The sequence below is a fragment of the Chelon labrosus genome (genome assembly GCF_963514085.1).
Source record: "Chelon labrosus genome assembly, chromosome: 12".
NCBI lineage: Eukaryota > Metazoa > Chordata > Actinopteri > Mugiliformes > Mugilidae > Chelon > Chelon labrosus.
The window spans coordinates 29534506-29559630 of NC_140345.1; the positions used below are offsets into that span (position 1 = coordinate 29534506).

At 41.7% G+C, this 25125-nt stretch overlaps 2 protein-coding genes across 2 annotated transcripts; both read right to left on the reverse strand.

Moving 5' to 3' along the window:
- Positions 1-1558: 1558 nt before the first annotated feature.
- Positions 1559-2983, reverse strand: LOC311496899 (nuclear factor 7, brain-like; the record flags this gene model as incomplete). Its single annotated transcript, XM_084556928.1, has 1 exon — positions 1559-2983. The coding sequence occupies exon 1, from the start codon at positions 2966-2968 to the stop codon at positions 1559-1561; it is 1410 nt and encodes a 469-aa protein (XP_084413054.1). The 5' UTR covers positions 2969-2983.
- Positions 2984-11595: 8612 nt separating this feature from the next.
- On the reverse strand, positions 11596-22585 carry LOC311496578 (nuclear factor 7, brain-like; the record flags this gene model as incomplete). The annotated part of the gene is made up of 2 exons (XM_084556465.1): positions 11596-12540; positions 22154-22585. 2 exons carry the CDS (start codon positions 22583-22585, stop codon positions 11596-11598), a joined length of 1377 nt encoding a protein of 458 aa, XP_084412591.1.
- Between the last annotated feature and the right edge of the window lie 2540 nt (positions 22586-25125).

Genomic DNA, 25125 nt, shown 5'->3' on the forward strand with positions numbered 1-25125 from the left:
TTTTCTGAGTTTAAACTTAATAAAATAAATAATAAATACGATTAAAAATGATATGAAAATACAAAATGTTTGGTTCTGACCTTTGACTGATGTTTAAATTAAACTCATTAATCTCTCATGTCTGAATTTAAAATGTCGAAATGGGACAATTCTGTGAAAAAATCTGGATCTAATCTCAGATTTCTGACATTTTCTCTGATTTCTATGAAAAAACTAAACTTAATTTCTGATTTAAAAAGGTCAGACAGATCAGGTGGTCTCTCTATTTATGACGTAAACACATACCATTAATCTTTTTATTCATTTCCTGGACATTTTATTTTATCTCTTGCTGACTTTATTCCATCAGACACCAACACTAATCCCTCAGGGGGAGGCGTGGCTTCCCTGTCGGGCTTTTATTTTGAAGAGAACATCCTGTGTGTGCAGGTTCCCTCGTGTCTGAGAGTGTCAGACTTGACAGGTGATGATGGTGGAGGTGTGGTCTCTGTCAGGAAACACTGCAGCAGAGAGGAGGACAGCAGACATGTGTCTTCATGTGGAGGACATGTCCATCAGATCAGACCTGAGCTACAGCAGGGACATGGTCTCAGTCTCCACCTCCTCAGACTCAGATCCAGTCCGGCTGGAGGATCTGTTGGTGTTTGTCTCTGTTGGAACCAGACTCCTGAGTTTTTGACTAAAATCTCTCAGAGCTCTCATCAATAATTCAGAATAATTCAGAGAGCAGCGTCAGAAACATTAAACCCAGAGAGAGGAGGCAGCTCAGCTCCAATCAGAGTTCAGCTCAGGTCAGCTCCAGAAACCAGAGCCTGGTTTAAGACCCAGACCTGGATCATGTTGGATCATTTCTCTGAGACCGTTGGAGGATCTGACTGAAGACTGAAGTGATGTTTTATCAGAGAAAAAGAAACTGCAGCTCAACTCTGTCCACGTTATTTATCACCTACTTCCTGTGCAGGTAAATGTCAGCATCAGTTTTATTCATAAAGATCATTTAACACCAACAAACGTTGATTAAAGCTGCAGAAGTAGCAAAAAACTAAACACATTTACACTGTTGATTGTTTCACAAAGTCATCGTCTGTTCTGACAGAAACATAATCATGAGACTATTTCTTTACAAAAATGACACAAAACATCAACAGATTATAACTCAAGTCCTGAAAGTCAACAAAGATAGAACCCAATCAAACACATGGAACAGAAATATTAATCATTTGTTCATCTCTTTGAGTTGTAAAAGTAACTGAACTCTTCCCGGTTTCTGGTAACAGCTGATCAGTGGTCTACAGCAGCTTGGAGGAATTTTAGCCCATTCCTCAGAACAGAACCACTTCAGTTCTGAGATGTTGGTGGGTTTCCTCACATCAACTGCTTGCTTCAGGTCCTTCCACAACATTTCTATTGGATTAAGGTCAGGACTTTGACTTGGCCGTTCCTAAACATTCATCTGGTTCTTCTTTAACACCGTGACGACAAAACTACATTTTATATGATCACTGACATTGATTAGTTGTTACAGCCCAATAAACATTTATAATCATAATGTTTATCTCTAACTGATCTGATTCTCTGGTAATATCTTCACTGGGAGTTCATCCTTAGTTCTAAAGAATGGAAACATCTTCTCAGTGAAAGTGTGTGTGATGGTGTGTATGTGTGTGTTAGTATCACAATCAAAAAACGACAGATTTCCTCTGTTCCAGTCCAGATTCACTCTGATCCTCTGGAACTTCTTCTCTCCTGAGAGAACACTGGGAGGATCTGGTGGTGAATATGTGAAGTATTTACCTCTATTAAACAATCTTCCCCACATTCCAGATCCTATGTCTCCCTTCCTCTGGACAGACTCTGCTATCACACCCAGTGACCATCTTGTGTTATCTCCAACATCAACATCCCAGCTGTGAGTCCCTGAGTTAAAGCCCTCAGAGCCCAGGACAGAAAAGTGAGAATTAAACCTCTCTGGATTATCAGGAAGATGTTGTTTATAAAGAGATAATCTGATTCTGAATACTCTGAATAATCCTCGTCTCACACTGGTCAGATCTTCAGACAGGATCAGATCTGGATTAGCAGTGTTTGGATCCAGAATGACAGGAGTGTAGGAGACCATGTCCTTCATGTTGTTCCAGATGTTGAAGGTCAGGTTGCCCAGATGTTTGGCCTGGTCTATCAGAGCTCCTGAGGGCAGCTGTGGATCATCCAGCAGGGGGCAGCGCTGGACTCTTTCCACTGCAGCCTTGTAGTTGTTCAGGAATGAGACGTCTTCAGCTCTCAGCTCCTCCTCTGTGGCTCTGACTGTGTCTGAAAGAGCTGCTATCTCTCTGCTCAGAGTCTCCATCTTCTCCTTCATCATCTGACTCTTCTGCTCCTCTTCCTCCCTCAGTGCAGCCATCCTGGCCTCCTCTTCCTCTGCTAGAAACTGGTGAAGCTTCTTGAACTGCTCCTTAATCTGCCTCTCTGTGTGTTGGGCCTGGACCTTGATGTGTTTTTCTGTTTCATCAAACTTCACTTTAACTTCTTCACAAACCTTTAACTTCTCCTTTAAGGGCTCCAGAGTTTCCTGAAGGTTCTTCTTGAGTTCTGTTGCAGCTTCATCGATGGGACTGAATCTGTGGTTGAAGTGTTTTTTTGAATCTCTGCAGACGACACACACTGGCTGCTGATGGTCCAGACAGAAGAGTCTGAGTTTCTCAGAGTGCAGACTGCAGAGAGACTCTGGAGATCTCTGATCTCTCTCCTTTAAGAAGGCCTCACACAGGTTCCTCAACACCAAGTTTAAAGGTGGTTCATCATTTGAAGATCTTTTCTTACAAACTGGACACTGATGTGTTGGATTCTCTCTCCACCAGTTCTTCAGACAGACTTTACAGAAGCTGTGGCTACATGACAGAACAACAGGATCTCTGAAGATGTCCTTACAGACCGGACAGCAGAGATCCTGCTCTGATCTGGAAGCCATTTAGTCTCTGAGTGAAGCTGAAACACAGCAGACACAAAGTCCAGTCAGTCATGGCTCTCCTCCATCTTCTACTAACTTCCCTGAAGCTTCCTTTGACTTTGAGTCCTGTTTTTGGTCAAACTCACCTTCAGTGTGTGGAGAGTCAGCAGCTTGAAGCAGCAGTGTTGTAGTTTTCCACTTTTCTCTCCTGTAGCTGGACTCACTCAGAGGAAGGTGTTGGTTTGGTCTGAAGGTGAATCTGATCGTCTGTGTCTCTCTTTAGTCTCACACAATAATAAACTGTTTCCTGGTTTGTCTCAGGTAAATCAGGTGCGGGGGCGGAGCTTTATCAGAACTCCTCTCATAAATGTAGAACTTTGACCTGTCAGTCAGGAGTGTTTCAGTCCAAAGGTTTAATCTTAGAGGGAGTGTCAACTGATGGTGTTTAATTGTGGAGTGAGTTGCTTCAGTGTGTCCTATGAGTATATTGATAGAAACAGAGCTGCTTAAATGTTTTAGTGTCCTTTATTATCTTCTACATTTCTGCATAAAAATGACTCAAAACATCAATAGACACATCCTGAAAGTAGACAAAGAGAACCTAATCAAACACATGGAACAGAAATATTAATCATTTGTTAATTTCAGTGAGCTGTAGAACTAAGTGAATCCTTCCCGGTTTCTGGTAACTGCTGATCAGTGGTCTACAGCAGCTTGGAGGAATTTTAGCCCATTCCTCAGAACAGAACCACTTCAGTTCTGAGATGTTGGTGGGTTTCCTCACATCAACTGCTTGCTTCAGGTCCTTCAACAACATTTCTATTGGATTAAGGTCAGGACTTTGACTTGGCCGTTCCTAAACATTCATCTTGTTCTTCTTTAACCGTTCTTTTGTAGAACTTCAGTTGACCTCAGTTTTCTCTCAGTAACGTTCAGAAAGTTTAAAACCACTGAGCGTTAGAAACTCTCTGTTATTCACAAACATCAGCAGAAAGTGTCAAACTGACTTCATCCACCACAGATATTTCTCAAGCAGAGTTGATCGTTTCCATGGAGACGTACAACAACTGCTTCACACCTTTAACCACATCCTGTGGCCACGACGTGGTTAAACACACACCAACACTGTCACACATGCAGCAGCAGGAAGTGAAGCAGAAACCTGCAGCAGCTCCAGGATTCAAACTTTCAAACCAACTGGACTCAGTTTGTCCCACGAGACCGACCAGAGGACATGAGGACACGCTTCACATCAGACCAGCTGGATGGGTCCGTGGGGTCTGAGGAGTCAAACGAGCCGCAGGTGGAAACCTCAGCACCACAAACCATTTCACCACACCACAGAGGTTTTAGTTTTCTGAACTCTAAACACCCAAAGAGACACAACGTCTTAAAATAAGACACACAATGAGACAAGGGGACGCAAAACATCTGCAAACAGCTGGACACAAGATGACAACATCCTCCTCTTAGTGTGCAGCACTGAGTTTATACAAAATATATCTGTACTGAACTTTGACCCCGGGGCCCCTGGACCCACTAATAGTCCACCCACTGTGAATGACCCTGAAGATGCCACTGCTGTCCACATACTTTTGGCTGTTATTTGGTCTGTGATGGACAGACTTGGACCAGAACCAGGGGACAGATATGGAGAGGAGTGAGAGTCAACCTCTGGCTCCCCCTGCTGGACAAGAGGAGGAATTAAACATATCAGTTTAATCAGTGATCAGGTTAAAAGAAAGAAATGTAATGACAGCTGTCATTGGTCTGGGGGGGGGGTCCACCCTGGACAGGTCTCCAGTCTATCCCAGCTGTCATTGGTCTAGAGGGGGGTCCACCCTGGACAGGTCTCCAGTCTATCCCAGCTGTCATTGGTCTAGAGGGGGGGTCCACCCTGGACAGGTCTCCAGTCTATCCCAGCTGTCATCGGTCTAGAGGGGGGGTCCACCCTGGACAGGTCTCCAGTCTATCCCAGCTGTGATTGGTCTAGAGGGGGGGTCCACCCTGGACAGGTCTCCAGTCTATCCCAGCTGTCATTGGTCTAGAGGTGGGGTCCACCCTGGACAGGTCTCCAGTCTATCCCAGCTGTCATCGGTCTAGAGGGGGGGTCCACCCTGGACAGGTCTCCAGTCTATCCCAGCTGTCATTGGTCTAGAGGGGGGGGGGTCCACCCTGGACAGGTCTCCAGTCTATCACAGGGCTAACACAGAGAGACACCCACACCTACGGCCAATTTAGAATCACCAATGAACCTAACCAGCATGTCTTTGGACGGTGGGAGGAAGCTGGAGAACCTGGAGAGAACCCACGCAGACACAGGGAGAACATGCAGACTACACACAGAAAGGAACCAGTCGACCTGGATTAGAACCCAGAACCTTCTGGCTGGGAGGCATCAGTTCTAACCACCACACCACTGAGTCAGTGTTCTGAAACACAACCAGAACATTTCTCTTCTTCCCCTGGCTCTAATCCTCTTCCATAGTTATTGTTATCTCAACATTCATCTACTCTCATGGACACCTGGTCCACTCCTCCAGTTCTGCTTTAAATGAAACGCATTAAGAAGAATAAGACGATGAATAAATCTTTATTATTATGGATCAGAAACAACGTTAGAAATTCTCCTTAAAAAGAGAAAATCAGTATTAAAGTATGAAGTATTTTTATATCATAAAAATAAGATCAATAAAAAAGTAAAAGCACAGTTACACTAAAATAAATCTTTATCAACGCTGGAACATGAATCGTTTTCTTGTGACGTTGAAGGTAAATTCAGTCGATCCTGAAAAGAAAGAAAATATTCTTAAATCAGATTATTTCTTTATTATATCAGTAAATTATTTGGGTTGATCTTGTTCATACCTCCATCACTGGTACACGGTCACAGCACAGTACAGGACGTCTGAAACCACAGAGACAAGAAACTCTGAGGTTACACAGGTTACACTCTTATACATCTTTTAAAGTTGTCAGGGTTTTAGCACAGACTGAATAAAGATGGAACACAACACACAACACCAATAAACATCCCATACGAAGATTTAATCGTAGCAACAGAGTTAGCATGTCACAAGATAACAAACCAGGGCGACAAAGCCGGTCTACGCAACGAGGTAGCGGGGGTACTGAAGTCTGCCAAAATAACACACAAAAACACAAGCAGGGAAGCATGGAAGGCTATACTGTTGGAGCCTATTGATTGTTTATATTTTGGAAATGCTAAGGTTAATGATGACTATGGTAGATGAACTATTATTTATTATAATTGTTTTTTGCTGCTCAAGCTCCTCCTCCTAGTCAGACCATCCTCCTCCTGTGATTAAGGAGTGAGGACAGCTGGTTTGCCTTGAGTCTGTTTTTTGTTGAAGGAATGAAAGGAGTGAGGAGTGAAATAGTTTATCAACCACTAAATTAAGTTTTTTATTTTTCTTATTGTTTGAAGTCAACCCGGAGAATATTTCTGTTTTTTGTAAATAAATCCAAAACATTTTTGGTGGAACCGAAACCTCTCCGTGAGTGCTTATTATTTAGTGAGTCGTAGACCTCCTCCTCACAAACTACTCTGATGCTTTTTTTGAAAGCAAGAGTAGCCATAACATATACAGTCAATAGCCAAAGACAAAACAATCAAAGTGCTACCCGCTGATAAAGGTAGAACAACAGTGATCATGGACACAGAACAATACGAAAACAAAATGATAGTCATGCTGGAGGATAAAGACACATACGAAGTATTAAAGAGGGACCCCACAGAGGAGAAAAAGAAAAAACTGAAGACTCTGCTAAAGCCATTATTAGACGAGGAAAAAATAGACAAGGACAATTACAAGTACTTTGTACCAACAGCCAGTATCACCCCCAGAATATATGGCACTCCTAAAATACACAAAAAAGACATTCCACTCTGCCCAATTGTCGACAGCATAGGCTCAGTGACATACAACCTTTCGAAAGCCCTAGTTGAGATTATAAAACCCCTACTGGGCCGGACAAAGCAACACTGTAAAAACTCAAAGCAGCTGGCACAAGAACTAAGCACTTTAAAAGTAGAGACAGACGAGATACTCATATCCCACGATGTCGTCTCTCTATTCACAAAAACTCCAGTGGACGTCACAATAAACAAAGTGCAGAGCCGTCTACAAGCAGACTCAACACTCCGTCAACGAACAAACCTAACAGTGGAAGACACAGTCCAGTTGCTAACATTTGTAGCCAAATCCACATATTTCCTGTTCAGAGGGACCATCTACAGACAAAAGGAGGGATTTGCCATGGGGGACCCCCTCTCAGCCATCATGAGTGGATTCTTCATGGAGGACCTGGAGGCCAAAGCCATCACCACCTCTCCCAAAGACTGCAGATTGTGCCTCTGGAAACGCTATGTGGACGACATCCTGGAGAAGATTAAGACCGGACACACACAAAGACTCACAGACCTGACACATGTTCGTGTATAGGATGAACCCCTTCTGTTCATCTATACACGAACATGTGTCAGAGCAAATATGTAGATAGGACCATCATTAAGTATGCGGACGACTCCGTCATCGTCAGTCTGCTCAATCAAGATGACAGAGGCCATGGACCAATAATTGAAGACTTTGTCCAATGGTGTGAGGAGTCACACCTTCAATTGAACACATCCAAAACAAAGGATATGTACATTGATTTTGGTAAAACTCCAAGATATGAGGCCACAACTATTAAGGGTCAACTAGTGGATCAAGTAGAATCATACAGATATCTAGGGACAATTATTGACTCTAAATTAAACTTCCAGAAAAACTGTGAAGCTGTCTGTAAAAAAGCACAACAGCGCATGCACTGCCTGAGAAAACTGTACCAGTTTCATATAGACAAGACCATGATGACATTATTTTATCATGCTTTTATTGAATCTATTATATCTTTTTCCTTAGTGTCGTGGTTTGGGTCTGCTTCAATTAAACACAAGAATAGTTTAAATCAAATTGTAAGATGGTCAAGCAAACTGATTGGTGAGTCCCAGCTGCACCCCACATCCCTGTATGCTAAACAACTACAGAGGATAGCTTTGGCCATTTTAGAAGATAGCCTACACCCATTGAATAGGGAATTTCAGCATCTTCCTTCCGGACGGAGGCTAATAGTCCCTAGATGTAGGACTACAAGATTTAAAAACAGTTTTGTCCCAGCTGCGATCACTCTGTTGAACAAACTGTAGATTACTTGCACATAACGCACAAGCACTTTGGTCATGCACTGGCATCTATTGGATGTTTTTAAAATGTGTTTTATGTCATGTTTTTATCTATGTTTGTACTGTCTGTCTATATGTTTTATGTAACATGTTGTTTAACCATGATCTACAGTTTGTTTTATTTGCTCTATACTATATGTTTCATGGTTTGTGTGGTGTATGTCATGTGGTGGTTTATAAGTGTAAAGGATGTCCTGCCTCTTAGACTGTAAACCTAGTTTACCTATGGGTACCAATAAAGTAACCTGAACCTGAACCTGAACCTGAGACCATCTAAACACCATAGACGAAACTGGAAACATAAAATTCACTCATGAGGAGGAAGAACACAGATCCATCGCCTTCTTGGACATGAGAATACACCACATTGAGGATGGGAGCATCAAGATCAAAATATACAGAAAACCCACACACAGACCAGTATTTACTATGGACATCAGAGCACCCCACCCCTATATGACCGCACCAAGGTCATCACTGACAACCATGACAGAGAAGAGGAGGAGAACCACATAAAACAGGCACTCAAAACCTGCAACTACCCAAACTGGGCCATTAACAAAGGCAAGAGAGAGGTCCAAAAAACCAACAACAAGGAGGAGAAAAAGAAGAAAGGTTCTAGGCCTGAGAACCTGGGCATGGTCACCCTCCCATACGTCAGGGGGGTCACAGAGCGCATACAGCGAGTGATGAGGAAACACCACATCATCACACCAGTGAAGCCACACATCAAGCTTCGCCAAATCCTAGTACACCCTAAGGATCAGATTACCCCTGAGAAAAAGTGTGATGTGATATATGAGATCCCTTGCCTAACATGCAATAAAACATACATAGGAGAGACAGGCCGACAATTCAGCACACGAAAAAAGGAACATCAGAAAGAATGTGAAAAGGAAACATCTGGAACGCTCACCCGTGCAACGAGAATGAAAGCAACACAGGAAAATCTCAAACCTGCCATTTCAGACCACTGTAAGAGGGAAAACCACCTAATGAACTGGGATGCAGCCAAGGTCATCGGAACGGAAAGCAACAAACTCCACCGGTGGATCAGAGAGGCGGTTGAAATCAGGAAGCGGGCCCCGGGGACAATCAACCGGGATGAAGGAGCCTACCAACTATCCCACACCTGGGACACAGTCCTACAGGGCCGCCCCCGGCTGTATGGAAAACCACCAGACGGCAGAGGGCGCCCCGCCCCGCGGAGCGCTCCGGGGGACACGGCCATCCCACCGCATCAGTGGGATGGAAAACTCCATATAAACCAACACAGACGACGTCACACCAACATCACGTGACACCTCTGATGAAGGCTACAGAGACAGAGTAGCCGAAACTTGTAAGGTAAAAAGTAAAATTCACTTATGGCCTTTTAAAAAGAAACAGTGAAATATATGTATAAAGATAGAACAGCTCCTCTACAGTGAAGTCAAATCAAGTAGAGCTCCCCCTGGTGGCTGGCTGCAGTATAGGTCATAAGCTCCACCCCCTCCATGTTAGTGGGCGGGACTTGGGCCAAACTAAAACACTAAAATACACGTCAGATATTTATTTTCAATGATGGTTTCTGTCATTTTAGGTAGTTAATATAATGTTGATGAACGTTCAAGTGTCAATATCTCCTTTTAGTTATTTGACGCTATAGAAACAGGAGGTGACATAATGGTGTCAAAAATAAATTAAAATACAAGGGACTCTGACTTTTTCTGAGTTAATAAAATAAATAATAAATACGATTAAAAATGATATGAAAATACAAAATGTTTGGTTCTGACCTTTGACTGATGTTTAAATTAAACTCTTTAATTCAAGATTCAAGATTCAAGATTTCTTTATTGTTAATTTCTCAATACGTTTGCAACATACAGAAAAATCGAAAAAACGTTTCTCTCTCTTTCTCACATAATAAATAAAATAAAATAAAAACCTGAAAACCTAATCTAAACCTAACCTTAATCTCTCATGTCTGAATTTAAAATGTCAAAATGGGACAATTCTGTAACAAAAAAAAAAAAAAAAAAGGAAACTGGATTTAATCTCAGATTTCTGACGTTTTCTCTGATTTCTAAAACAAAACTTAGTTTCTGATTTAAAAAGGTCAGACAGATCAGGTGGTCTCTCTATTTATTACGTAAACACATACCATTAATCTTTTTATTCATCTCCTGGACATTTTATTTTATCTCTTGCTGACTTTATTCCGTCAGACACCAACCCGTGGTTTCCCTGTCGGGCTTTTATTTTGAAGAGAACATCCTGTGTGTGCAGGTTCCCTCGTGTCTGAGAGTGTCAGACTTGACAGGTGATGATGGTGGAGGTGTGGTCTCTGTCAGGAAACACTGCAGCAGAGAGGAGGACAGCAGACATGTGTCTTCATGTGGAGGACATGTCCATCAGATCAGACCTGAGCTACAGCAGGGACATGGTCTCAGTCTCCACCTCCTCAGACTCAGATCCAGTCCGGCTGGAGGATCTGTTGGTGTTTGTCTCTGTTGGAACCAGACTCCTGAATTTTTGACTAAAATCTCTGAGAGCTCTCATCAATAATTCAGAATAATTCAGAGAGCAGCGTCAGAAACATTAAACCCAGAGAGAGGAGGCAGCTCAGCTCCAATCAGAGTTCAGCTCAGGTCAGCTCCAGAAACCAGAGCCTGGTTTAAGACTCAGACCTGGATCATGTTGGATCATTTCTCTGAGGCCGTTGGAGGATCTGACTGAAGACTGAAGTGATGTTTTATCAGAGAAAAAGAAACTGCAGCTCAACTCTGTCCACGTTATTTATCACCTACTTCCTGTGCAGGTAAATGTCAGCATCAGTTTTATTCATAAAGATCATTTAACACCAACAAACGTTGATTAAAGCTGCAGAAGTAGCAAAAAACTAAACACATTTACACTGTTGATTGTTTCACAAAGTCATCGTCTGTTCTGACAGAAACATAATCATGAGACTATTTCTTTACAAAAATGACACAAAACATCAACAGATTATAACTCAAGTCCTGAAAGTCAACAAAGATAGAACCCAATCAAACACATGGAACAGAAATATTAATCATTTGTTCATCTCTTTGAGTTGTAAAAGTAACTGAACTCTTCCCGGTTTCTGGTAACAGCTGATCAGTGGTCTACAGCAGCTTGGAGGAATTTTAGCCCATTCCTCAGAACAGAACCACTTCAGTTCTGAGATGTTGGTGGGTTTCCTCACATCAACTGCTTGCTTCAGGTCCTTCCACAACATTTCTATTGGATTAAGGTCAGGACTTTGACTTGGCCGTTCCTAAACATTCATCTGGTTCTTCTTTAACACCGTGACGACAAAACTACATTTTATATGATCACTGACATTGATTAGTTGTTACAGCCCAATAAACATTTATAATCATAATGTTTATCTCTAACTGATCTGATTCTCTGGTAATATCTTCACTGGGAGTTCATCCTTAGTTCTAAAGAATGGAAACATCTTCTCAGTGAAAGTGTGTGTGATGGTGTGTATGTGTTTGTTAGTATCAAGATCAGAGAACGACAGATTTCCTCTGTTCCAGTCCAGATTCACTCTGATCCTCTGGAGATTCTTCTCTACTGAGAGACCAGTGGAAGGATGTGGTGGTGAACGTGCTGAGTATTTACCTTTATAGAGCATTATTCTCCACAATCCAGATCGTATTCCTCCCTTCCTCTGGACAGACTCTGCTAACACACCCAGTGCCCATCCTGTGTTATCTCCAACATCAACATCCCAGCTGTGAGTCCCTGAGTTAAAGCCCTCAGAGCCCAGGACAGACCATAAAGAAAAAATCCTCTCTGGATTAACAGGAAGATGTTGTTTATCTCCTCCTCTCACACTGGTCAGATCTTCAGACAGGATCAGATTCCTTCCAGCAGTGTTTGGATCCAGAATGACAGGAGTGTAGGAGACCATGTCCTTCATGTTGTTCCAGATGTTGAAGGTCAGGTTGCCCAGATGTTTGGCCTGGTCTATCAGAGCTCCTGAGGACAGCTGTGGATCATCCAGCAGGGGGCAGCGCTGGACTCTTTCCACTGCAGCCTTGTAGTTGTTCAGGAATGAGACGTCTTCAGCTCTCAGCTCCTCCTCTGTGGCTCTGACTGTGTCTGAAAGAGCTGCTATCTCTCTGCTCAGAGTCTCCATCTTCTCCTTCATCATCTGACTCTTCTGCTCCTCTTCCTCCCTCAGTGCAGCCATCCTGGCCTCCTCTTCCTCTGCTAGAAACTGGTGAAGCTTCTTGAACTGCTCCTTAATCTGCCTCTCTGTGTGTCGGGCCTGGACCTTGATGTGTTTTTCTGTTTCATCAAACTTCACTTTAACTCGTTCATAAACCTTTAGAAAAATAAGAAAAAACAGCCAATAATAAGCAAAATGTTCCTTTTACAAGCAAAATTATCTGCCAGTGCAGCAAGATAAATCACACACTGCAAAAAAGGGGTGTCTGAAAACAAGATAAAAGCACTAAATCTGAGGGAAAATGTCCTCAAAACAAGTGAAATTATCTGTCCATGCAGCAAGATAATTTCACTTGATAAGATTTCTTGAATTAAGATTGTTGAATCTAGAAATAAGCATGTCTACAGACGTATGTAAAAGGCCTAAAATAAGCCAAAAAGGCTGGTTTTAAGATGAGATTACTTAAAAATGGAACTTTTACTGCCTCAAAATAAGTGAAATACACTAAATATAAGCAATTACATATTTTGTTTTCTTAGTTTTAGCAAATCAAGCTAAAGATTAGTAAAAATATATATATTAAATTTAGAGAAAAAATACTCAGTATTAGTGAAGAATGACTAAGCTCTGTCTTAATCCAAGCTGGTTTATCTTGAAACATCTTAAAACTAAACCTTAAAACCTAAAGTCTGTCCTTATTTTTAGAATACTCATCTTCTACAGAAACCACAGAACTGCATGATAAACATCCACATTTATTTAAACACTGTCAGGGTTCCAACATCATAAAATCAAACACACAACAACAGTTTAACACTGCAGTGTCAACAGTGTAAGTCACATGTAATACACTGTACGTACTATTGCTTTTCTATATGCGTCTTGACCGTGGATGGCATCACCAATGACCACGGTCTGAATGACAGAGAGGACCGATGCAACACATTTTGGGTACGTCAAGTGCAAAGTGTGATAGTACGCCATTAACACTAAAATTCCTTCCCATAAATCCTCCTGGGGGGGGGGGGGGTTGCACACTGGCCTGTTTCCCACGGCAACGATGCTGGTCGTTCCATCAGAAAGCAGCACAGATAGAGCCCAGGGTCCTCGCCAGGCTGCAACAGAACGATCAGGACAATATGGTGGAGAGTGTGAACATGCTGTGCATCACAACTGCTTAGAAGAGTATGTTCACTGAACACAGTCATTGATTAACTGATCAGTTACCGGCGGGGGCACCAGCGCTATAGAGGTTAATAAACTTGATTTAGCCATATTTTGTCCTTGATGTAATGAAACTAAGTCCACTTAAGTATTGTACATGCATGTAATTTAGGTTTCTTGTTCTTACATCACTTATTTCCATTTTCTGCTACTTTGTATTTCACTCCATCACATTGTAAAGGCTAATACTGCACTACAATTTATATGATTAATTGGTTACTTTACAGGTTGTAAATATTGAGGACCTTTTTTGCCAAATATTTTTATAACTTAAAAAAGATGGTGAGGGTGGTTAATTAAAGGGACACTGTGTAGTTTTTGAGCTAATTCTTAGCAAAAAAAACCTTTATTCTTTCAAAAATATAGTGCTCATCCATGTGTAATTACTTCCACTTACTAATCAATGTATTCTCGTCAGTGTAGAATCTGCTATTCTGAATACATACGCGCGCGCCGCTCTAAGGCTGAATCCATGTTGAGGCGCCATCTTTGAAATACAATCGCCTGCATGGGACATTCACGTAAATTCAAGCTCCGCCTTTCGCGCTTTAGGCTGCACGCAGGTGCACCGTGACAACGTGAAAACGTTAAAACTATTATTCACTTAACATAAAGGTCATAACCAACATGTTTACTGACTACACAACTAAATGCAATGCAATGTAAGTGTTTTCTAAAGTAACCTCGTTGCTGGAAGGAACACTCGACGAAGTCGTACTGGAAGCCATGTTAACATTGGCATGAAACGGCCACCGTCAGAGCTAAAAGGCGCTCGGAGCATAGATATATACAGGACTAGATGTGTTACGTCAGAGTCTAGAGCGTCCGCACAGGTCGGCCATCTTACCACAGGCTGGCTTTCTGGGGGGATCAGTCGAACCTGAGGTAAAAAATCCATCAAATGTCTCCAACACTTCTGTCCAAACATTGATTTTAATAAATCTTCAAAAATCTTTGAAAAGTGCCTTTATAATGTCTAAACAAACTGGTTTACTACCATTTTATGTGTAAAAATTTTTTTATTACAAATTTGGAAATATGGACTTTGGTTCTTCGTGCTGTTATTGTCATCTCTGTACAGGGTGGGGATTTCAACATGAAGCGTTTCTTGATGTATATTTGTTAAGGGAAATCTTGTTGGCCTAGTACCTATTCTAGAAAATTATGCTATTTTTTAGAACATAAGATAATTATTCAAAAGTATCCAGTGTCGTAACTACATCTTTGACGTTTATAATAAACCAAACTGTTTGAAAAATCGGTTGAAAATTGAGCAAGTTATGGCTATTTAAAAATGACATGTTTTACTATCTGGGTGAGGGAGCTGCCTGTGGCAAGATGGCCGCCGTATGCGGACGTTCGACTCCGTTGGCGAGCAACGCTGATATATATATCTATATGGCTCGGAAAGGGGGGGGGGGGGGCGAGAAAATAATTTTCAGTTGGGTGTCATTTAGAATTTCACCGCTAGGCGGGAGAAGTTCTTACACTTTTTTGCTAAGAATTAGCTCAAAAACTACACAGTGTCCCTTTAAGGATTAAACACTAGTGACATCCCGCTAACGTTAGTTATTACATCAACAATTTCCTTTTCAAAGATACAGACAAATACAGATGCTGATGTTGCTCAGCTAATCAGTTAACATGAATGAAAAAGATGATTTACCTTCCAACACCGACAATATAGTGTCCTCAAACTCGTCCATGTTGGGTCATCAGAGCTCAGAGTCTCGCTTTCCAAGCACGGTTACCTGAAAATAATCCACAGCCGGACTAAGCTAACGTTAGCAAAGGCGGACAGAGGCTAATGATAGCTAGCTTGCGACCAGCCGCCTTCGTGCATTACAATGCGGCTACTTGTGTTAACCGCGGTATTGTCTCTTAATAAAAAGGCATTTCTGGGTTAAGTAGGTTAACGTACTTACCTTGAATTTTTGTTCCCCTCGTTGAACCACAAGTTTTTCAGCGGTGTCGTTTCTTTCAAGTCGGGAAATCGCTTCTTCTTCGTCTGTTTTTTTTTTTTTTTTTTAACAAAACTTTATTGGTTCAATAAGTGCGGGAAATCAATGCGCTAGACTCAAATGACTGACATCATGAACTGAGCATGCGCAGAAAATGCTAAATAATAGCCTACTAAAAATATTAAACATACATTTTAAAACACCACATTTACCCCTAAAATCTGTTCATTAAAATGTATGCTAAATGGGAGTTGTTTTAGTATAAAAATAGTAATTAGAAAAATAATTACCTAACCCTTCCCATCATACATCCACCATTAAAGGTGCTCTAAGTCAGTGATTCTCAACCGGGGGTCCGCGGACCCCTAGTGGCCCGCGGTGTAACTGCAAGGGGTCCGTGAAAATGAAATATCTTTTAAAAAAAGATTATATGACAGTTATACAAAAAGTATTATTTTATTCAAATGTGACTGAGACCTTTATCTACCTAAACTACAGAGGGTAACATGACTTTTTTCTCTAATTCCATCTGTTTCACAAGTGTAATTCATTGTATTTTAATAAGAGATCTCCCCGTTTGCATTGTTGAAGTTACTGCATGACGCTGTTAATACAAACTTAACAGGATATGCATTCTTTTCAAATTATGAGCCCCCTAGTGTTTCAGTGGGCATACACCGTTCATTTCTTAATAATGCTTTTATTGTGAAATAGTTGCAGGAAGCTGATGTGGTAAAACTCATGAATTGCAAGGTTCAGGTTAGCGCTTGAAATTATGCTAATGTTACAAACAAACGAACAAGATGATAAGCACAGTTACACAAAGAAGAAGACAACGTTTCAACTTGACAACATGGAGAGATGGCTCAAATGAAAAAAGACGGCAAAGCAGACTCTGGGGCACAGAAAAAGATAACAGACGTGCGGTCAGGGGAGGCAGTGCCTCACCTAGCATCATAAAAAGTAATGACGATAAAATAAATTATACTCTTTGTCCATTGGTCTGATATAAGTTGGATATACGTGCATGATTCCCGTCATGTCGACCATTTTTATAGTCAAAATCGCTCAATTTACGTATTTCTTGTGTGAATATAGAGAGCGACGTGAGTTGAGGCAGTGAGCCGAGACGAGCCTCAGGTTGCGCAATCTCTCACAAACTGCGTTGGGCTCGTGTCCTTGGCGCGTGCCTGTGGCTAACTGTATGTATGCCATCAATATATTGGTCGTGTACATTTTTATCATGTGTCCCAATCTTCTATAGGCTAATTTATGTATTTCATGTATCAGTGCAACATATTTAGTCTTGTTTATCTGACATTAAATCGCACTGAAAAATCACGAGATGAGGCAGCCAGTACTTCTGCCTCATGGAAGAGGGCGCTAGTGAGCCACTGGTTCATGCTGTTGCTCTTCTTCAACGCTGAGTCATCTGTACTGTCGGTCGGTGTGAAAGATAAAAATTGATTTTAAATCTAAACATTCAATCAAAGGTTCGATCAAAAATATGCAGGGGGTCCAGGACCCCAAAAAGGTTGAGAACCACTGCTCTAAGTGATGCCACACGTTTTTTAGGCTAAAACTTTTTTGTCACTTACAGCAAACATCACCTCACCATCCGCTAGCTGCCTGTGTCCTGAATACACTGTAAAAAAAAAAAAACACGATCTCTGTGGACAGCCCAGTCTCCAAAAATGGCAACAAAAACAACCTGGGCAAACCTAGCCCATAAAAACATAACAAACTGTTCCAGCAAATCACAGACGAGATGCTCGTATAGGAGAGTTTCAATTGCACGGGAGGGAGGGGGAGGGGGAGCTAGCTCTCTGTTTTGTTTGAATGTCAACAGAAGTGACGTTACCCAGCATCGCTTAGAGCACCTTTAAAGGAACAGTATGTAGGATTGTGGCCAAAACTGGTACTGCAATCACTTTCCAAATACTGTAGAACGGTGTATCCCCTCCCCGTCCCCCCTGACTCCAGGTTGCCAGTCATGAGTAGGCTAACAAATAACCAACACATTTGCCACAGCGAGTATAACGCGGGGCAAATGACGGCATGTCGGCGTTCAATATCACCAATGGCTATCACAAGGTTGTTTTCAGTCCCATCAGAAAAGATTGAGAGCAACTAAATAACATTAGCAGTGGTCATACAGGTCAACTTGCAGCATGTGTAGTCCACAATATACGCCAAGAACAAATGAGGAATCATTGTTACCGAGGTACCGTTAGGCTACTCAATACGTCTCAATTACGTTTCACGTTGCCATAATCGACGTGCTAATGTTGTTTTCCTCAGCGTTTCAGCATAATGACAGAGAAACGGGCTCATAATGCTAATGCTAATGTTAGCAACGACCACTTGCCGTTTTTATTTCCCAAACAATTCCTTACCTTTTCAATTCGACGACCCACCTCCTCTGTATGCGCTAACGTAACGTTGCTTTGCACGAACATGCGTAACTTTGTTGGACTGTCGTGAATATTGTAAATGTCCATTTACATTATGTACAAGTAAGTTAGCCAAACACAGATGAATCTTACCTGTCCAGGAGAAAATTAGCAACGTTGGAGTCTGTCTTCAAATTCTTCTCCGTTTTCAGCCATCTCCATCTTTCAAAGGCGTCTCCTATACCAATCCTTGTTTTATTTCGGACTTTGTCACGACGTATTTCGGATTCATAACGAGGTCTTTTAGGTTTCGTAACGTTATACATGTTTTATCCGACACGTTGGTAGCTGCAGCTGTGGTAATTAGAGCAGAGCTGGCAACCCGGATGATGAAACTCTACTGACTTGGTGATTGGTAGATAGGTGGAGGGTGGAGCCTCAGACCAAAACACAACATGACAACATCAACATCAGTTGAGGGCTGCAACTTTCACTTTTAAATGACAATATCCTGGCCGGACCACTGTTGTCAGTGATAGAAGGATTTGAAATGAACATGATTTCTTCATGTCTAGTGACATATCAGGGCCATTTTATGATTCATTGAAATATATTTCTTACATACTGTACCTTTAAACACAGAGGAGAAGAAGAATACGAATTTGAAGTTGTTGAGGAAAGCGTGCAGAGGGTTCATCATGGCTGTGTGGAGATGTTTGATCTGTCTTGTCTTGTGCTCCTTAGCCACATAAATGCAGTTCATAGTCATAGTCCAGACATTTGGGTTTACTGTGGAATTGATGGCTGTGACTAGGACTTCAGAGTTTTCAACTCATTCTTTCGCCATATCAAACTGACGCGCCCTCTGTATTTGACGTCTGCGTGCCCGCCAAGCGAATGGAGAACGACTCTGTTTATTTGTTTAAAATATAACTTTCATCTAAATTATTTCAATAATGACCCCTAGATGATGAACCCTGATGATGTTGGTGGTGACCCTATGACCTTTGCTCTGATACACAACTTCTTTGCCATAAAGGGTTTGATCAAAAAGGGGGAGCAGCCTGCTTGTCGGTCACCGACATACTGGGATGGGCTCCAGCAGACCCTGCGACCCTTTACAGCAGTGGTTCCCAACCTGTGGCACGCGTACCCCCAGGGGTACGCAGAGTGACGTAGGGGGGTACGCGAAAGAGTTGATTCTGAACTCAGCCTGATTACATTTTGAAACTGAAAAAACGGATAACGGGTTGTTTTCTCATAGGGCTGGGCGATTCATTGAATTTAGATTTAGATTTCGGCTTCCCTCGATCATGAAAATATGATAATCGTAATAAAACGATCATTCTGCCGCACCACGCCGTGTCTTGGTAAATGCAGCGAACCCTTCCATCTACACCTGTCCGCTCTGCTCTGCCCCCGTCGGGAAAAAGAAAAGTGTAGAAGAAGACGATGTCAGATGTCAGAAAGGCTCCTTTGGTCATAAAGAAAGGTAAAGAAAATTCTGTGGCGTGGAAACACTTCGGTTTCGAGGAGTCTGACTCGGAACAAACGAAGATGTGCAAGATATGTCACGCTACTAAGGCTGACAACCGTCCCTTGAAAAACGGAGTCGTCCCGTATTGAGCTGTTGCTTGTGAATCTTGTATTAAAAATGAATTGTTGAAAAAAAAAATTCTCCACACTGGCCCTGCCAAAGTCTGGAATAGTGTTTATTTTTTATTTTCACATATTATTTAATTAACTTTTTAAATATATTTTTCTCTTATTTATTTGTATTTTTCAGTTCTTATTAAAATAAATACCAGAGTTAAAAGTTCAATAAATGCTTGTTCTCAAATCAATGAATTCATCAGTCTGAGGTAAACTAGGTCGCCAAGCTAACCGCCAGAAATGGATAAATGGCTAAAACGGATAGATTGCTCTTCCAGAGAGACCTCAACTGCTACCACCAGTCAGGCTCTCAGACATTTCTTTTTCTAGCTGCTACAAGTGCGTGAGAGTAGGGGGTACATGGCTGGAGGTCAAATGTCTGAAGGGGTACGGGGCTGTGAAAAGGTTGGGAACCACTGCTTTACAGGAATAAGTGGGTACAGAACATGAATGAATGAGTGAATGAATTAATGAATACCCTAGTAACTCTGTCTCTCTGGTCACTAAGAGTCCAATGAGAGTCATCAACAAGGGTCATCACTCTTACCTGTTAAAATGCTGACGGCCACATCATCCAGCTTCTCAAAGGCATTCCTGGTTCTGTTGAATATATTATTACAATCAAGTGTCATTGCAATTCATAAATCAATCTGAATAACTAAAGTAGGTCATACATGCATGACATAGGGTGAATCATGTAGCATACATACTCAAACAGCTAAACAAAGAGGTGTTAAAGACATTACTTGGATGAATTTCGTAGCTGAAACTGGTGACTAGAGTAGGGGGTGATGGTGATAGTGGGGGGTGATATATCACCCCTAACCTATCACCATCACTATTTTCCTATATTCGACTATGTTCTTCCCTCAACCTTGACGTGTTGATATGTGCCTCAGTGCTGCACTTGATTGCTCTGGTGCTAGGCGCCACTATGGTAGCACTTAGCTTAGCACCATTCATTCATTGGGATCCAGACAGGGATGAGTTTAGAAGCGACCAAACACTTCCATGTTTTCCTCATTTAGAGACGGTTATATGAGTAGTTACACAATAAGTATGGAGACACAAAATAAAACGAGGCAATTTTCTAAAAAATGATAATGACCAGCAGAGGACTGCGAGGTACTTATCAACTCAAGTTGAAGGAAGAACATGGGAAAACTAACTAATATATTCTTAAAATCTATTTTACTGTATCTACTTGTATGCTTTCTGGGGGAAAAGAGTATTACCAAGAAAATAAAGCACGAGCTAGCGCTAGTTAGCATAAGCTAACATTAGCTAAGTTGAAGCTGGGTAAGCCGTTCATCTTTAAACATACTTGGACTGAAAAAAACGGTTCATTCTAAACTTTTAAGACCGTAGGAATGCATGGGATGTTTTATACCTTACCTGAAAATAATGTTCTGCTCCGTCTGTGTTCTTCTCCTGCGCCGCTTTACCGTCAAATTAACGAACGTGGTTTTTTGAACAATACGGTAGCCAGTAGGCGAATCCAAGTAGGTCTGAATAGAGCGGTCATTAAATTACTTTAATAAGCCTTACAACTAACGGGGGTAATATTGGTGTGTCCTCAGTGGACAATAACTTAAATGACCGTCGTTAAATGTTTGTTTCAGTTAGATACCTTGCAGGGAAAGCCTGTATCAAATTTAGAATATGTACGTTCAAAGCTTTCTTGAAAATCTCCAGCTTTCTTAAATACTGACAATTTCAACCATATCATTACTACAAACTGGATTTCACTCAATGGTAATAAATACAAATGTATGAAGATGTTCATGGTCGCAGGCTCAAACGATGGGCTGCCAGTTTTTGGACTGGTAAAAATAATTTTTGTTGAAGATTCATTCATATATTGTCGTGACTATCAAGCCTACAATACACTGGAATTTAACAGAGATTTACTGTCATACAAAATTTCTGTGTCAAATGCTGCACTGACAACAGAGTTAATAGATTTAGAGAAATGACCCCATTACAGTGCGTATCACACTGTACTATTCAATGACAAGATGTATGTTTTGAGAAAATATGAACTCACTGATGGGTTATTGTGTACAAATGCTTGAGATTAAAATAGAGACCGAAACCTTCATTTTATGTAATGAACTGGCTGGTTGGTGGTGGTATTGAGAATGCCCAAAGTGCAAACAGGAGGATCAGATATGGAGAAGAGCTCAATCAGGATGCAGGTTTATGTGCACAGGAGAGTTTGCAAGGCTCTCATTCTGTGTGCCCTTAATTCATTTGTCTTAGTAAGTTGGCCTCCATTCTTAAATCAAGTTTTAGTGAGTCTAGAAACAAGTAAAATGTGCTTAAGGCATAGCTGTTGATATGGCTACAGACTTTTCCGACAGTAATTTAAGATAAATCTGCTTAAAACTAGTTTTATTACCTAATTAAGATAATTTTTCTTCAAACAAGTCAAATATCACCATCCTTAATGAGTAAATAAACCCAAAAACTAGTGTGACAAGATAAATATACTGAAAATAAACCAATTAAACTAGAACAGATTTTCGTTTTTTGCACCTTTAACTTCTTCTTTAAGGGCTCCAGAGTTTCCTGAAGGTTCATCTTGAGTTCTGTTGCAGCTTCATCGACAGGACTGAATCTGTGGTTGAAGTGTTTTTTTGAATCTCTGCAGATGACACACACTGGCTGCTGATGGTCCAGACAGAAGAGTTTGAGTTTCTCAGAGTGCAGACTGCAGAGAGACTCTGAAGATCTCTGATCTCTCTCCTGTAAGAAGGACTCACACAGGTTCCGCAACACCAAGTTTAAAGGTGGTTCATCATTTGAAGATCTACTCTTACAAACTGGACACTGGCGTGTTGGTTTCGCCCTCCAACAGTTCTTCAGACAGTCTTTACAGAAGCTGTGGCTACACGACAGAACAACAGGATCTCTGAAGATGTCCTTACAGACTGGACAGCAGAGATCCTCCTCTAATCTGGAAGCCATTTAGTCTCTGAGTGAAGCTGAAACACAGCAGACACAAAGTCCAGTCAGTCATGGCTCTCCTCCATCTTCTACTAACTTCTCTGAAGCTTCCTTTGACTTTGAGTCCTGTTTTTGGTCAAACTCACCTTCAGTGTGTGGAGAGTCAGCAGCTTGAAGCAACAGTGTTGTAGTTTTCCACTTTTCTCTCCTGTAGCTGGACTCACTCAGAGGAAGGTGTTAGTTTGGTCTGAAGGTGAATCTGATCGTCTGTGTCTCTCTTTAGTCTCACACAATAATAAACTGTTTCCTGGTTTGTCTCAGGTGAATCATGTGAGGGGGCGGAGCTTTACCTGAACTCCTCTGGTAAAAGTAGTTGAATCTGTCAGTCAGGAGTGTTTCAGTCCAAAGGTTTAATCTTAGAGGGAGCGTCAACTGATGGTGTTTAATTGTGGAGTGAGTTGCTTCAGTGTGTCCTATGAGTATATTGATAGAAACACAGCTGCTTAAATGTTTTAGTGTCCTTTATTTTCTACATGTATGCATAAAAAAATGACTCAAAACATCAACAGATGTTCACACAAATCCTGAAAGTAGACAGAGATAGAACCTAATCAAACACATGAAATGGAAATATTAATAATTTATTCATCTCTGTGAGTTGCAAAAGTAAGGGACCTCTTCCTGGTTTCTGGTAACTGCTGATCAGTGGTCTACAGCAGCTTGGAGGAATTTTAGCCCATTCCTCAGAACAGAACCACTTCAGTTCTGAGATGTTGGTGGGTTTCCTCACATCAACTGCTTGCTTCAGGTCCTTCCACAACATTTCTATTGGATTAAGGTCAGGACTTTGACTTGGCCGTTCCTAAACATTCATCTTGTTCTTCTTTAACCGTTCTTTTGTAGAACTTCAGTTGACCTCAGTTTTCTCTCAGTAACGTTCAGAAAGTTTAAAACCACTGAGCGTTAGAAACTCTCTGTTATTCACAAACATCAGCAGAAAGTGTCAAACTGACTTCATCCACCACAGCTGTTTCTCAAGCAGAGTTGATCGTTTCCATGGAGACATAACAACAACTGCTTCACACCTTCAACCACATCCTGTGGCCACGACGTGGTTAAACACACACCAACACTGTCACACATGCAGCAGCAGGAAGTGAAGCAGAAACCTGCAGCAGCTCCAGGATTCAAACTCTCAAACCAACTGGACTCAGTTTGTCCCATGAGACTGACCAGAGGACACAAGGACACGCTTCACGTCAGACCAGCTGGATGGGTCCGTGGGGTTTGAGGAGTCCAACGAGCCGCAGGTGGAAACCTCAGCACCACAAACCATGTCACCACACCACAGAGGTTTTAGTTTTCTGAACTCTAAACACCCAAAGAGACACAGCGTCTTAAAATGAGACACACAATGAGACAAGGAGACGCAAAACATCTGCAAGCAGCTGGACACAAGATGACAACATCCTCCTCTTAGTGTGCAGCACTGAATTTATACAAAATATATCTGAACTGAACTTTGACCCCGGGGCCCCTGGACCCACTAATAGTCCATGTGCTGTGAATGACCCTGAAGATGTCACTGCTGTCCACATACTTTTGGCTGTTATTTGGTCTGTGATGGACAGACTTGGACCAGAACCAGGGGACAGATATGGAGAGGAGTGAGAGTCAACCTCTGGCTCCCCCTGCTGGACGAGAGGAGGAATTAAACATATCAGGTTAATCAGTGATCAGGTTAAAAGAAAGAAATGTGATAACAGCTGTTATTGGTCTAGAGGGGGGGGGTCCACCCTGGACAGGTCTCCAGTCTATCCCAGCTGTCATCGGTCTAGAGGGGGGGTCCACCCTGGACAGGTCTCCAGTCTATCCCAGCTGTCATTGATCTAGAGGGGGGGTCCACCCTGGACAGGTCTCCAGTCTATCCCAACTGTCACTGGTCTAGAGGGGGGGTCCACCCTGGACAGGTCTCCAGTCTATCACAGGGCTAACACAGAGAGACACTCACACCTACGGCCAATTTAGAATCACCAATGAACCTAACCAGCATGTCTTTGGACGGTGGGAGGAAGCTGGAGAACCTGGAGAGAACCCACGCAGACACAGGGAGAACATGCAGACTACACACAGAAAGGAACCAGTCGGCCTGGATTAGAACCCAGAACCTTCTGGCTGGGAGGCATCAGTGATGACCACCACACCACTGAGTCAGTGTTCTGAAACACAACCAGAACATTTCTCTTCTTCCCCTGGCTCTAATCCTCTTCCATAGTTATTGTTATCTCAACATTCATCTACTCTCATGGACACCTGGTCCACTCCTCCAGTTCTGCTTTAAATGAAACGCGTTAAGAAGAATAAGACGATGAATAAATCTTTATTATTATGGATCAGAAACAACAACATTAGAAATTCTCCTTAAAAAGAGAAAATCAGTATTAAAGTACAAAGTATTTTAATGTCATAAAAATAAGATCAATAAAAAAGTAAAAGCACAGTTACACTAAAATAAATCTTTATCAACGCTGGAACATGAATCGTTTTCTTGTGACGTTGAA